Below are 15549 nucleotides of genomic sequence, written 5' to 3'. Positions count from 1 at the left end.
TTTATTATTTTTTTGAGATTCCACCAATTACATTCATTGTCACATTAATTTATAAGTTTTTTTTTAATTAAAATGATTATAACTTTGCATTTTCCCACCCAAAAAAAAGAGTCTTTTAAAAGTAAGAATATTGGATTTTTTTTTAATTAAAAATATAAAGTACTACTTAAAATAAGCAATGTGCAATTTTTTTTTTTAAAATAAAAAACTCAATTAAATTTTTTGCCTTAGCCCTCAAAATGCAGGCATAAATATGGTATCTTTCTATATAATTATTCATATATATATATATATATATATGTATGAATAATTATATAGTACTGAAAATGAAAAGCATCATGGATGATTTCAAATTTTAAAAGCGAGCAATTATATAACAAATAACAAACTTAGTTTTATTGTTTTGAAGTGAACATATTAAAGCAAATAAGCATGCATCTATCACAGTGAAGGATAATACCCTCTCTTTCTTGTCTTGCATGAACATGTGTAAGGATTTCCATGATTTTGATTGGGTAATCAGGCATTTAGGCTGATATTTGTGATATATTATATGTTCTTTTAATGAATAATAATGAATATTATTTCATGGGATGGAATTGATGGAAATGCTCTTTTTATTATGTTATTTTTCATGTAAAGAAGGTTTAGTAAATGTTAAAGCAGATCTTGACACATGTTTCAGTATCTCCTAGGAGGTAGTCAACAAGAAATATAACTGAATGGAAGTGACACTCCCTTTGATCAAGCTTAAGGATTCTTTGCCAGATTATAATATCCTTTCTTGAAGTACATTTCAGGGGAGAAAAGGACCTGTACTGGGAAAGGAAAAATTTTACTTATAGCTAAAGAAGTTATTATTTAGACTTTTTCTTTTGGGATCTGCATTAATCAGAGTATATTGTTACAAAAATTAGCCCTTTAATTTATTTTTAGTAACATTCAATTTTAGCAAGGCACCGGCACTTCCTTATCATGTTCTTATGAATGCCGCAACACATTCACATAACTATTGACTAGATCAAGTAGAGTAAGCACTGAATTCATCAGCTAAGCCACTTTTCGATGGCAACAATTTCTGTTTAATGCAAATGCCAACTACAGTGAGTTTGGTAGATGTCATGTAAAATACGTTCATTAAATTATCTAACTGATTATACAAGCTAATCTGCAGCATATCCAAAGACCAGGCAATCTGATACAGCATACCCCAAGCATCTTAACCTGTATTCTCTTACTAATATCTAGCTGTAGGTTCTACTAATCCCAGAAATAGTTAGGGAAATCATTGGTCCAATGAATGCCAAATAGTGGGAACTTGAAGGCAGATCAACAGTGGAGGTGAACACATTTAACATATACAGAAAGTCTGGAAGTTTAACTTATTAATAATATTTAATTCACACTATTTTACAAGCAGATAGTAATTAAACAAGGTTTTCCAAAATACGATGAAAAGGAGAAAAAACAAAACCGACTAGAACCTTTTTAAAACATATTCAAAGTGAAGTTGTTCGTACACAAAGTTGTATAACTACAACTACTGCTGGTGCTGATGCTGCCCTATAAGATAAACAAAGCGAAAGAGCAACTCTCTCCAGGTGTCTACCAGGATTTCTTTGGGGAACGCTGTCGTCGAGACCATACATTCACCTTAATTTTGTCCTCTTGGGAAGGTGGCCACCAGGATTCCTCTTGTCAGGTGCCCGAGCCTTCCCAAAAGCTTTCATCTTCCTTCTTGTCCTCTCTTCCTCGCTATCCGAGTCATCCCCTTTCTCTCTATCTGCATAGGTTGCTTCCCTCTCCAACTCTTCCCATGTCTTTCCTTCCTCCTCTGAGTCTTCTTCAGAGTCTTCGTCCTCATCATCCTCTGACTCAACCAATGATTCACTGTTGGCATCGTCATCCTCCGATCCTGAATCTGACTGTACATCTGAAGGCTCATACCCTTGGTCTGACTCCTCTGTCCCAGAATCTGAATCACTGACCTCCATGTTCAAGAACTCCCATCCACCATCCTCTATAAACTTCTCTGGATCATCAGTGATAGTTTTCAATATAGGTCGCCAGTTGAGATTCAACCTGCTTTCATAGTACTTCAGGTCAGTAGTGTCTAACCACTCCTTGATGCCATCTAGTGATGTTGAAGGGATAGAATCTATTCGGAAAACATCCTTTTTAAAATCCTTGAATACAATAGTCATATCAAAATTCTTCTGCCCAAGACCAACTCTCTCCAGGTTAACAATCTCAATCTCATTTAAAGTTATTACCACAAATGGTGTCTCTATCAGTTCAACCAGGCAGCTTGAAGTAGGGACAATGAAAGCTGAGGCTTTGTGAGGTACCCCATGGAAACCTAGCTCTCTTAAGGGCTGATCAAACTCAAGGTCAAGCGCTTTAAATTGAGGTTGACCCCACAGATCATTTACTCGGTTCACAAAGTTTTGGAAGTCCATATTGATTTTGTTTTTTCGATCCCTCTCACGCTGCTCTTCCTCAATCTCATCCGGGTCATAGGCAGATCTTTTTCCACCGCCTAGTGTCTGGACCACATCCATTACCTCAATATAAAATTGCACATCCTTGGTCTTCTTGTTTCCCACCATAATGTGATTGTGCAGATGAAAGTGTAACACAGTGATCATCTCTTTCTCTGATGGCTGGAAAAATGCATGTTTGATGTTTCTATACATAACATCTACACGTTCGTCAGGCCTTGAAGTAGAGTATCGAAACCCATTTGTGTGGCCTTCTAGTGAACCAGTCAACTTTCTTCCCCGACCACCAAATGCAGGACGAATCCATAGATCAGACAATCTTATAGGCTTGAATTTGGCTCCTGCAACTTGCAGCTTTTCCTGAGTAACTAAAGTGGCCCTCTCAGCTCTTTCGGACTCCCTGGAGGCTACCTGTCGGCGAAGGGTTTTGATCAGCTGTACTGCTTCACTGATATGCCTTGGGTCCTTAGAGCGGAATGAAACTTCCTTGAGATAAATTGACCCTTGAAACTTCTGGGTGGTAGAGTCATGAGGACTAAAAGGGGTGCCAGGTACATTGAAGATTATACGGATATAGCAATTACGGTTACTGTCCTGCTGGCTGGACACACTCTTCACGGTGGCTACATGGAAAGGAACCATGGTTCCATAAATTGGCAATAGGATGGCTTCATTCTTCTGATCAATTTGAATCATCAAACCCCTTGGAGGGGGCAGATCATTAACATTCTTATATGCAATCACATCACCTATTGTCTTCCCAGCACCACGATTATCCGTTGAAATGGAACCGCCTCCGGCAAGCCTCCTAGCAGTTTCTTCATTCTTCTGGCGGGCAAGTTCAGCCTGGTGCTGCCTTCGTAGCTCCTCCTTTGACATCTCCTGGTTGTCTGATCTAAGCGTTGCCTTAGATAAGGTAGTCCCTCTGCTTCTAGTCTCAGATTTGACTTTTGGCCGCTCATCTTCTTCTTCATCATCCTCATTGAATGAATAAGCTACATCCTTCACAGCTTTAGAACTTGATACAGTCACTATCTCTGGAACCTCTTCACCAACAATAACTGTATCGGCTAGCAGCACTGAAAATTTCTGGGTCTTTGGGTTTTTGGTCTCTGCCTGCAAGTTCTGAAATCCAAGTGAGACATTGAAAACCATGCCTGGTTTAAATTTGCGGTCATTCTTGGCATTAAGACTAAGCCCCGACTCACGAAACTCAAGGCCAATTCCAGTTCCTGCAGTTTTAGTTAAGTTTGCAGCCAATTCAGGAGCATCCTTCTCAACTACAGAAAGCGCTGCTTGATATGCAGCACTGACCTTGTTCCCAGATTTCAAAGTACTAATGGCTGCTTCTTGTGCCTTGAGGAGAACCTCATAAGCCTTGCTCTGATTCGCATTGGCATCAATCAGAAAAGTTCGAGCAACATTTGAGCAGTAGCTGTTGTATCGGGATCCGATTGCACATATAATCACACTGGTAGAATCATAGTAAAGGTTGTCATCATTGCTGGAAGCACTTGGTTTCAGGTCAAAATCTCCTCCACTCTGAAATATTGGAGGATAACATATATCAACATTCTCAGCCTTCAGCTTGACTTTAATTCTTGCAGGTTCCAAGATGGTCTTCTCCGTGTCATCCATCAATGAAGAATGGGAAACCTTCTTTTCCTCATCAATAATCTTTTCAAGTTTTGGGACCACAAAACTTCTCATCACTGATGAAGCCAAGAATGCAGCTTTCTTTACATTTGTAAGCTCTGTATTGTCTTTGACAGCAAACAAACTCGAGAACCCATTTGTTACATCACTTAACTCAAAATTCGCATTTTTCAACTTTTCAGCCCATGTCTCCAAAAGCTTTCCTTCAGGAGCCTCTCTTGCTATATGTCCAACAACAGGAGCATGACCATTGGAGTTTGACTGAGCATTGACAGCTTCAAATATATTATCCATTAGTCCAACCCCATCATCATTTTTGGGTTTCACATGCATCACAACTTCAACACCCACAGCCTCTTTTGCAGACTTCTTCACAGCGTCGAGGAGAGAAGCTTTTTTCTGGCTACACAAGAAATGGATCTGCTTCTTTGTGAAGACCATAATTGTTTCTGGGAATTCATAACCAACCAACCAGATGTTCAAAGCTGACGATTTCAGGTAACGTAGATCTTCAGAAGTTGGAGGTGTTGCTATAGCCAGGGCATCTGAAGCACCCCATAAATCATCATTGTATTCACTCCAATGAGAATAGAACATTTTCAACCGCTTACTGAAGTTTTCGAGATTGATGGTATATGTATTGGTGGCTGCTGATGCCTTGCCATTTGTATTTTTGACATTACCATTCCGATGTTCTGCCATTGATATACTTCTGATATGTTTTGACTATTGAGCCAGCATTCTAATCAGCATAAACTGTTAAGAAATAATACATCTCTCAGTTTGCTCCACTCTGAAAACTTATTCTACTTTCTGCCATATATAGAATGATTTTTTTTTTTTTTTAAATGGCACATAACAAGATAAAGCTAGAACGAGTATCAAATTTGTTGTCATTTAAGTAACTAAGAATTGAATTATAGAACCACTATGGAAATTAAAGCTAAGGAGCAATTAGAAATTACATCATCGAATTTGCTTCCTTTGGTAGTACCTGCATGGAAATTACAGGAAAGGAGCAATTAGAAATCAATTCACATATAACCCTCCTTTAGGTTTACAATAATAATTAAGAAACACAACAGTATTCCTGGCATCATGTTCTTCTAATTCCAAAGGAAAAACGAAGTCAACCATCGTCAAAGTTCTGAAGTAAAGTAGTACCTTCAAATTTTTGTCTTCCTCAACAATCAAAAACTTTTAACATTTAAAGTTTTACATTTTTTTTCATTCCTTTCCACAATTTCTAAGGAACCAAACTTAGCAATTAAACATGTGCAGAGGAGAGAGAGAACAAAGTAAGAACTTACACAGTTACACTGGTTTGCCTGCTCTGTGGCAAAAGCCCTGCATCCCCTCCTCCTGATCAAAAAAATCCCATATTAGATCAACTTCTACGGATCAAAACCTACATGATAATAAATAATAAGAATAATTTAAGAAATAAATAGCTACCAACTTTTTTTTTTGACAAAATAATTAATAATTGAATTTTTTTAGAGCATATCTCTTATATTTTCAAATAATAGATCAGATTTTAAACATCTCAACTTTGAGTTAGAGGGATTGCAATACCATATGTAAATCAGCAAAGTAACTCACAATTAAATCTTTAATTTTCCAGATGAAGCCCCTGATCCACCATTTCTGCTACCTAAGAAGAGAAACACCAAAACAACTATGAAGCTCAAAGTCTGAAAAATCTGATCAAAACTAGCAAAACCCAGATAGAGAATTGATTGAATTTCACAAAAAATATTACTTTTTGTTGAAGAACCCATATGCAGATCATCGATTTGACTAGGGAAAGTGGTCAATTGGGCCTCTGAAACTGATCCAAAATGTGAAAATATGAACGCTGAGTGTGGCTTTTCGTTGCATGTTATTTGGATCAAAGAGATTAGTAAAGATTGAAGAGTGAGAGAAACTAGCTAAAGATTAAGAAAATGAAGATGATAAACGTTGAAGGTTGAGTAAAAAAGGTAAAAAGTTGACGTTTTGAAGCTTTTGGAAATGGGTTTATATATGGTAGGGGTCTGGTTTTTCTGCAGTCACTGGTTCTGCAGTTTTTTTTTTTTTTTTGCTTAACTCCAATGTCATTAAAAAGCAGGAAAACACGCTAAATAATCTCCCTTACAAACAGACTCGATACAGAGGAAAGTACTGACTGGAATACTCACCTGTGATCGTGATTTGGCCCTGACCTTTTGATTTGTGCCTTTCCTCTTGGATGGAGTGTTCAAGCTTGACTTGAGGAATGATCGTGACGGTCTCGGGGTCAGAGGAAACTGCTTCAGGGGCGTCACATATTTCCTTTAATCTCTTTGCGAATAGAGCAAATTCTTTTTTGGTGACTTTTCTCTTTTGTTGGAGGATAGGTTTTGTAAGGATTTGAGGAAGGAGTCGTGAATTGAAGGGATTGGGGATGCCTGGATCATACGAAGGGGTTGGGCAAAATTTGCTGAATAGTAGTTTTTAATGACAATTTTAGGTAGATAGCACGATGGTAGTTTTTATATATTTTTTTACTCACGTATATTTTCAAAAAAACTGAGTTGTTTAAACATACTGTTATTTGGCAATATAGACTTTTCTTAAATTTCAAATTTGTTAAACTCGAGTTCTAACCTAAAATTGAGTTTATTAAACTCAAATTTGAATTAGTTTAGATTATATGGCAGTCTGACATTGCATAACAAATTGAAAATCTAATTTGCTAAACTTGACTTTGAGTTAAAACTCGAGTTTAAAAAAGAGTATATGTAACTAAATAACTTCGCTCACATGCTATTCTTCTCAAATTTTACTTAAAAAGTAATATTTTGCCCAAGGGACTGAGATTGGAGAAGGGTTTGTGATATGTTTATGGGAGGAAGGGTCAGGTTGTTGAGCGTATATGACTGACTTAGTTAAGTTATTTGGATTTGGGCTTATTTGATGTGTTCCGAATCCTGGTGGAATGGTTGGGCTTAACTTTGGTTGGGCTTAACTTCCATTTTTATATTCGTTTGATGTATGGGTGGGAAGGTATTGGGCTGTTGGCTAGTGTGGGCTATTTGCCGGAGTCAAAGAGATAAGAGGGAAGAGGCTGACGTGTTAGATTAAGCTAACATACTGTTCACAAAGGGTCCCTTTCTGAGGCCTTTTGTACTTTCCATTTGCTAACATTAAAAGCTATTCTTCTTTGAGGGATATGCTTCCTCTACTGCTGCTATTTGTAACAATTAGACGTGTTATTGGTAGGGTCTTTTCTTTTTTGCTTTTTAATAATAGATTAATAGTGCCTTGGACTCTTCTAGCGGAGAATTTGCAACTATTATAGATGGAAGTGACACTCCTTTTGATCAAGCTTAAGGATTCTTTGTCCGTTTATAATATCCTTTCCTAAAGTACATTTCAGGGGGGAAAATTACCTGTAATTGGAAAGGAAAAATTTTACTTATAGTTAAAGAAGTTATTATTCAGACTTTTTCTTTTGGGATCTGCATTAATCAGAGTATATTGTTACAAAAATTAGCCCTTTAACTTGTTTCTAATAACATTCAATTTTGGCATGGCATGGCATCGGCACTTCCTTATCAAGTTCTTATGAATGCCGCAACACATTCACATAACTATTAGCTAGATCAAGTAGAGTAAGCACTGAATTCATCAGCTAAGCCACTTTTCGATGTCAACAGTTCCTGTTTAATGCAAATGCCTACTACAGTGAGCTTGGTAGATGTCATGTAAAATACGTTCATTAAATTATCTAACTGATTATACAAGCTAATCTGCAATTTTGTAAGAACGTGACATTTTCTTATATATTCTTGACTCCCTTTTCTTGGGGGGCTGAAAAACGTTTCATATGCTTACTTTCAGAATGTCAAGCAGCTGAGGATTGGCAATCAAAGTTTTATTCGTTATGCTGATTGATTTCCTTCCAGACATATTACTAAGATACCAAATAGCAAACAGTCCGAGGTCATCTGTGTATTTCCATATTTATGAAAGTAAGAAAGTAATTCTTCTAGAAATGAGTTCACAACGAGCTCATAAGACACAAAATTCAGCTATCAGATATAGCATATCCAAAGACCAGGCAATCTGATACAGCATACCCCAAGCATCTGAAACTGTATTCTCTTACTAATATCTAGCTGTAAGTTCTACTAATCCCAGAAGTAGTTAGGGAAATCATTGGTCCAATGAATGCCAAATAGTGGGAACTTGGAAGCAGATCAACAGCGGAGGTGAACACATTTAACATATACAGAAAGTCTGGAAGTATAACTTATTAATAATATTTAATTCCCACCATTTTACAAGCAGAAAGTAATTAAACAAGGTTTTCCAAAACACAATGAAAAGAAGAAAAAATAAAACCGACTAGAACCTTTTTAAAACATATTCAAAGTGAAGTTGTTCGTACAAAAAGTTGTATAACTACAACTACTGCCGGTGCTGATGCTGCCCTATTAGATAAACAAAGGGAAAGAGCAACTCTCTCCAGGTGTCCACCAGGATTTCTTTAGGTAATGCGTTGTTGAGACCTTACATTCACCTTAATCAGGATCTCTCCCATCAAAAAAATAATAATAATAAGGCTCTCCTCAGCACCTCCTCTCTATCCCCAGACCCTTCCAAAAATCACCCCCACAACAACAATCACTTCATTCCAAACACACCCTAAAAGTAAACATTCTAGAAATAACATGAAAATATTATCATCCAATCCACACAAACAAAAAATACAAATGACATCGCAAATTAAGTAAAAAATGTATAATGGAGTACAAGACAATTAATGACACAAACATAGCTAATTTGAAAACCCAAGTCAGATAAGAATTTATAACATGACATCTTCTACTTCAAAAATTGCAGCAAGGCAGATGTACCAGAAACATTGTAACAAAATGCTAAAGAAATTTAACTGCAACTCAACTGTCCCATGGTTTTTTCAATATAAATAACCGCATTTCAATGCTTAATACTTGATAGGTGCAATAACTTCGAGCTGGGGGCCAAGCTTCTCCTCAGCAGTCTTCTCAGCTTTAACCCTCAATTTTGTCAACTGCTTCTTCCTCTCATATGCAACCTGAGCTCTTTCCTTTCTCTTCCTCTCAAGCTCCTGCAGGAGCAAAGAGATTCACAAGCATTAGAAAGCACTCACACAACCATTAATTAGTCAAAGAAGAACAATCACTTAATAATGACTACATAATATGCAGACAATGTTAACCCTGCCAGCACGAATACAGCAAGAAGAGATTCCAATATTGCTTAGTATTTCTAAACATTATCCAACAAGTTACTCAGCATCAACATTTAATTGGGGAATCAACAACCATTATAACATATCAATATCCAAGAAAATGCCCATATGAAGGCAAATAGCAAAGCTATTTCAATATGGTTAAAGATATTGTTGAGAAAAAAATGCAAATATCTAAAATAAGAATAGTCATAAGAAATTGACTGAACCCAGAAAAACATAGTTCAAACTGGAGTTGGGTAATTGGAAATTTTGAACAAAAAAAGAGTATTCATGATGACTTAAACAACAGGAGAAATCCTCTTTTTTGATTAATCACAATTTCCAAAATAAAAAACAAAGCACCGACACCAGTGCCACCACACATTAAAAGNCCAGCACGAATACAGCAGAAGAGATTCCAATATTGCTTAGTATTTCTAAACATTATCCAACAAGTTACTCAGCATCAACATTTAATTGGGGAATCAACAACCATATAACATATCAATATCCAAGGAAAATGCCCATATGAAGGCAAATAGCAAAGCTATTTCAATATGGTTAAAGATATTGTTGAGAAAAAATGCAAATATCTAAAATAAGAATAGTCATAAGAAATTGACTGAACCCAGAAAAACATAGTTCAAACTGGAGTTGGGTAATTGGAAATTTTGAACAAAAAAAGAGTATTCATGATGACTTAAACAACAGGAAATCCTCTTTTTTGATTAATCACAATTTCCAAATAAAAAAACAAGCACCGACACCAGTGCCACCACACAGTTAAAGAAGTAAAATAAGACAAAGCAAACACCTCTTTAAAATGTCATCTCCCAGTATCATCCACAATAAAATTAAATATTATGGAACATGACACAAAAACAGTATAGTAATTGTTATGCTTTAAATGTAGATAAAATGCATTAAGAAACTTATATATAAAGGTAAAACTATGCCACATTTGTATGTATATTAGCAGAACATCTGACAAGGCAAAAGAAATCTACAAAGTCGAAACAAAAAGACTGACTGACCTTAATAGTGTCATAGTGGTTCCATCCAACCTCAGATGAAAGCTTGCCCAACAAACAATACTTATGTCCAGCCTGAAGCCTCAAAACCCTGTGTTTATTATAAATATATATATTTTTAGAAAGCACAAGACAATTAATTAAGACATTTGAAAAATATAGAAAAGAAATGAAAAGAGAGAGAGAGAGAAGAAACAGACTTGAGAGCATCAGGAATGACCATCCTCTTGATCTTATCATATGGTGGTGGAATCCCTCGTATGCCTTAAATCGAGCAAGCGCAGCAGCTCCACGCTTGGTCTTGTGTGGAATCATTCTACAAAAAAAAAAGTAGTGAAACCTATAGAGAACTTTGGTTGATTATTGACCAAGGGAAAGAATGGGAGAAAAGAACTTCTATGCATCAATCACACCCGGCGTAATAATAAATAATAATCAAAACTCATATTATATATTAAAGAAAGAAAGAAAGAGATTGAGTATGCTACCCACGAATAGTGCGCCATAGAAAAAAAAAAAAAAAAAACAGCAAAGATCCAAGCCAAACAACACACATAAATCCCTTTGAAAATTCCCAATGAAATCTCCTAAAAATCCCAGAAAAGCAAGCAAAATTGTCTTTTTAGGATGAAACTGGTAGGTTTTAAAATGTTATGGAGGCTGAGTTTGGTTTAGTTTTTTGAAAGTGGGTTTTTTTTCAAAAAGTGGAATTTTTAAAAAGTGCTTAATGAAAAAATATTTTTTCAAAAAGTTGAGAGCCCGTTTGGTACATATGTTTAAAAATTAAAAATTGTTATTTAAAAATATTTGTAGAAATACGTGTGGGTGAAAAAGTGCGTTGAAATGCGTGAAATGTTGTTTAAAAATTGAAAATTGTTGTTTAAAAATACTTACCAAACACCCCCTTAAGTGTTTGGTAAAAGCTGTTAAAAAGTATTTTTTTGAAAAAGTTGAGTGTTTTGTTGGCACTTATAAAAGTAGTGGTTTGAGTGATAAATTACCAAAAAGGACAATGTAAATATAAAAGAATTTGTTTCATACTTAAATCAACTATTTCATCATACTTAATTCAATTTTTCTCTTTCTAAAAAAATTATTTTTTCTCACCAATATTAGCTAATAATAACCTACAACTTAAGATTTATTGTGAAAGTTTTGTGAAAATATTGTAATAAAAATTAATACTGATTTTAATTTTAACGTACTATTAAAATTATTTTTTTTCTCTTTCTAAAAAAATTATTTTTTTCTCACCAATATTAGCTAATAATAACCTACCACTTAAGATTTATTAATAAAATATTGTTGATCGTGCAAGAAAAACACAAAGTCAATCACTCGTCCATATGGCCGTCCATAGCAATGTTCAGAGCAGAGAGCGAATGGTTGGTACATTCGTCCCTCCTTTACCATCCTTCTTCTTCTTCTATACACTCGTCCAATGAAGGACGAGTGGGCAGTGAACCTCGTCCTTCTTTAATGATGGACGAGGTAAAGTCACCAAGAGTTAGACTAAGCACACTTCCAACTAAAAGTCATATTGCTTGAATCTCAATACAGTTCGCGAAGAGGTGACCCTTATGACAGTTGTTGAGGTTCAAAATAATTAAATAGCCACAAATAGACCCAAAAAAAAAAAATTTTCTGCAGTCACTGGTTCTGCAGTTTTTTTTTTTTTTTTTTTTTTTGCTAAACTCCAATGTCATTAAAAAGCAGGAAAACACGCTAAATAATCTCCCTTACAAACAGACTCGATACAGAGGAAAGTACTGACTGGAATACTCACCTGTGATCGTGATTTGGCCCTGACCTTTTGATTTGTGCCTTTCCTCTTGGATGGAGTGTTCAAGCTTGACTTGAGGAATGATCGTGACGGTCTCGGGGTCAGAGGAAACTGCTTCAGGGGCGTCACATATTTCCTTTAATCTCTTTGCGAATAGAGCAAATTCTTTTTTGGTGACTTTTCTCTTTTGTTGGAGGATAGGTTTTGTAAGGATTTGAGGAAGGAGTCGTGAATTGAAGGGATTGGGGATGCCTGGATCATAAGAAGGGGTTGGGCAAAATTTGCTGAATAGTAGTTTTTAATGACAATTTTAGGTAGATAGCACGATGGTAGTTTTTATATATATTTTTTTACTCACGTATATTTTCAAGAAAATTGAGTTGTTAAGGGTCCGTTTGGTTGTCGTAAAATATTTTCCGGAAAATACTTATTTTTCGGAAATGCTATTTTTCGAAAAAGGAAAATATTTTTAAGTGTTTGGTTGTATTAGAAAAATTGTTGTGGAAAATATTTTTATGTGTTTGGTTCAATTAGGAAAATGCTATTTTCCTACCATTTTTTCACAATTTCCGGCAACAAATTCCGGCAACAACAACAATACAGCAGCAGCAAATTCCAGAACAACAACACAACAACAACAACACAACAACCACAACAACAACAACAATCAGTTCATAAAAAAAAAAAAAACAACAACAATAACACAAAACCCACGGACAATCCACCATACACACCACCGCAACGGAAAAAAAAAAAAAAATCAGAGGAGGACGACGAGATCGAGAGGGCGGCGCGATCGAGACGACGACGAGATCGAAGATGATGATCTGACCCAGAGGAGGACGGCGTGATCTCGGCGCGATCTCGCAGGCACGAACTTGGCGCCGTGATCGCGATCTTGGCGCGATCGAGAGGGCGGTGCGATCGAGAGGGCTGCGCGATCGGTGACGAAGGAGGCGACGAGATCGGAGACGAAGTAGGCGACGAGATCAAGGACGAAGGAGGCGACGGCGACGAGGATGGCCATCTGACCGGCGAGGACGTGCTTCAGGTGGAGTGCGCCTGGGCTCACCGTTTCTTCCTTCCTCTCTCTCTTCGTGCTCTATTTCTAATTTTCCGGAAAATTAGATTTGAAGTGAAAATGAAAGGTGAAATCGTTTTCAGCCTTGACCACTGGTCAACGGAAATTAATTTCCGGAAAATGCGTTTTCCGTGCGCAACCAAACATCCGAATTAGGAAAATGCTATTTTCCTACCATTTTTTCACAATTTCCGGCAACAAATTCCGGCAACAACAACAATACAGCAGCAGCAAATTCCAGAACAACAACACAACAACAACAACACAACAACCACAACAACAACAACAATCAGTTCATAAAAAAAAAAAAAACAACAACAATAACACAAAACCCACGGACAATCCACCATACACACCACCGCAACGGAAAAAAAAAAAAAAATCAGAGGAGGACGACGAGATCGAGAGGGCGGCGCGATCGAGACGACGACGAGATCGAAGATGATGATCTGACCCAGAGGAGGACGGCGTGATCTCGGCGCGATCTCGCAGGCACGAACTTGGCGCCGTGATCGCGATCTTGGCGCGATCGAGAGGGCGGTGCGATCGAGAGGGCTGCGCGATCGGTGACGAAGGAGGCGACGAGATCGGAGACGAAGTAGGCGACGAGATCAAGGACGAAGGAGGCGACGGCGACGAGGATGGCCATCTGACCGGCGAGGACGTGCTTCAGGTGGAGTGCGCCTGGGCTCACCGTTTCTTCCTTCCTCTCTCTCTTCGTGCTCTATTTCTAATTTTCCGGAAAATTAGATTTGAAGTGAAAATGAAAGGTGAAATCGTTTTCAGCCTTGACCACTGGTCAACGGAAATTAATTTCCGGAAAATGCGTTTTCCGTGCGCAACCAAACATCCGGAAATTGTGAAAAGCATTTCCGGAAATGCTTTTCACCCGATTCAAACGCAGCCTAAACGTACTGTTATTTGGCAATATAGACTCTTCTTAAATCTCAAATTTGTTAAACTCGAGTTCTAACCTAAAATCGAGTTTATCAAACTCAAATTCCAATTAATTTAGGTTGTATGACAGTCTGACATTGCATGACAAATTGAAAATCTAATTTGCTAAACTCGAGTTTAAAAAAGATGAAAATCTAATTTGCTAAACTCGAGTTTAAAAAAGAGTATATGTAACTAAATAACTTCACTCACATGCTATTCTTCTCAAATTTTACTTAAAAAGTAATATTTTGCCCAAGGGACTGAGATTGGAGAAGGGTTTGTGATATGTTTATGGGAGGAAGGGTCAGGTTGTTGAGCGTATATGACTGACTTAGTTAAGTTATTTGGATTTGGGCTTATTTGATGTGTTCCGAATTCCGGTGGAATGGTTGGGCTTAACTTCCATTTTTATATTCGTTTGATATATGGGTGGGAAGGTATTGGGCTGTTGGCTAGTGTGGGCTAGTTGCCGGAGTCAAAGAGACAAGAGGGAAGAGGCTGACGTGTTAGATTAAGCTAACAGACTGTTCACAAAGGGTCCCTTTCTGAGGCCTTTTGTACTTTCCATTTGCTAACATTAAAAGCTATTCTTCTTTGAGGTATATGCTTCCTATACTGCTGCTATTTGTAACAATTAGACGTGTTATTGGTAGGGTCTTTTCTTTTTTGCTTTTTAATAATAGTGCCTTGGACTCTTCTAGTGTGGAGAATTTGCAACTATTACAGATGGAAGTGACAATCTCTTTTATCAAGCTTAAAGATTCTTTGCCCGTTTATAATATCCTTTCCTAAAGTACATTTCAGGGGGGAAAATTACCTGTACTTGGAAAGGAAAAATTTTACTTATAGTTAAAGAAGTTATTATTCAGACTTCTTCTTTTGGGATCTGCATTAATCAGAGTATATTGTTACAAAAATTAGCCCTTTAATTTGTTTCTAATAACATTCAATTTTGGCATGGCATGGCATCGGCACTTCCTTATCAAGTTCTTATGAATGCCGCAACACATTCACATAACTATTAACTAGATCAAGTAGAGTAAGCACTGAATTCATCAGCTAAGCCACTTTTCGATGGCAACAGTTCCTGTTTAATGCAAATGCCTAATACAGTGAGCTTGGTAGATGTCATGTAAAATACGTTCATTAAATTATCTAACTGATTATACAAGCTAATCTGCAATTTTGTACGAACGTGACATTTTCTTATATATTCTTGACTCCCTTTTCTTGGGGGGTTGAAAAACGTTTCATATGCTTACTTTCAGAATGTCAAGCAGCTGAGGATTGGCAATCAAAGTTTTATTCGTTATGCT

The 15549-nt window shown here is 36.8% G+C and overlaps 2 protein-coding genes across 7 annotated transcripts; both read right to left on the bottom strand.

Annotated features, from left to right (window-relative positions):
- Positions 1 to 1357: 1357 nt before the first annotated feature.
- LOC112033483 (FACT complex subunit SPT16) lies at positions 1358 to 6632 on the bottom strand. Of its 6 annotated transcripts, none has more exons than XM_024066253.2 (6): positions 6338 to 6632; positions 5920 to 6025; positions 5760 to 5811; positions 5468 to 5519; positions 5123 to 5151; positions 1358 to 4913 (listed from the first exon to the last, which is right to left on the bottom strand). In XM_024066253.2, the coding sequence occupies exon 6, from the start codon at positions 4857 to 4859 to the stop codon at positions 1650 to 1652; it is 3210 nt and encodes a 1069-aa protein (XP_023922021.2). In that variant the 5' UTR covers positions 4860 to 4913; positions 5123 to 5151; positions 5468 to 5519; positions 5760 to 5811; positions 5920 to 6025; positions 6338 to 6632; the 3' UTR covers positions 1358 to 1649. The 6 variants fall into 6 exon arrangements, with proteins under 6 accessions (XP_023922021.2, XP_065630704.1, XP_065630705.1 ...); XM_065774632.1 differs by having other exon boundaries at positions 5760 to 5835; positions 5920 to 5988; XM_065774633.1 differs by having other exon boundaries at positions 5733 to 5811; positions 5920 to 5988.
- Positions 6633 to 8947: 2315 nt separating this feature from the next.
- On the bottom strand, positions 8948 to 13240 carry LOC112033487 (large ribosomal subunit protein uL13w). The gene is given in 6 exon segments (XM_065774612.1): positions 8948 to 9273; positions 10434 to 10521; positions 10631 to 10682; positions 10685 to 10746; positions 10919 to 11017; positions 13092 to 13240. Coding segments are annotated over 6 exon segments (594 nt in total). The 3' UTR covers positions 8948 to 9129.
- Between the last annotated feature and the right edge of the window lie 2309 nt (positions 13241 to 15549).

Source organism: Quercus suber, unplaced genomic scaffold (assembly GCF_002906115.3).
Source record: "Quercus suber isolate HL8 unplaced genomic scaffold, Cork oak 2.0 scaffold_95, whole genome shotgun sequence".
NCBI classification, from domain to species: domain Eukaryota; kingdom Viridiplantae; phylum Streptophyta; class Magnoliopsida; order Fagales; family Fagaceae; genus Quercus; species Quercus suber.
Note: the sequence above shows the minus strand (reverse complement) of the source record. Positions and strands in the feature narration are given on the sequence as shown.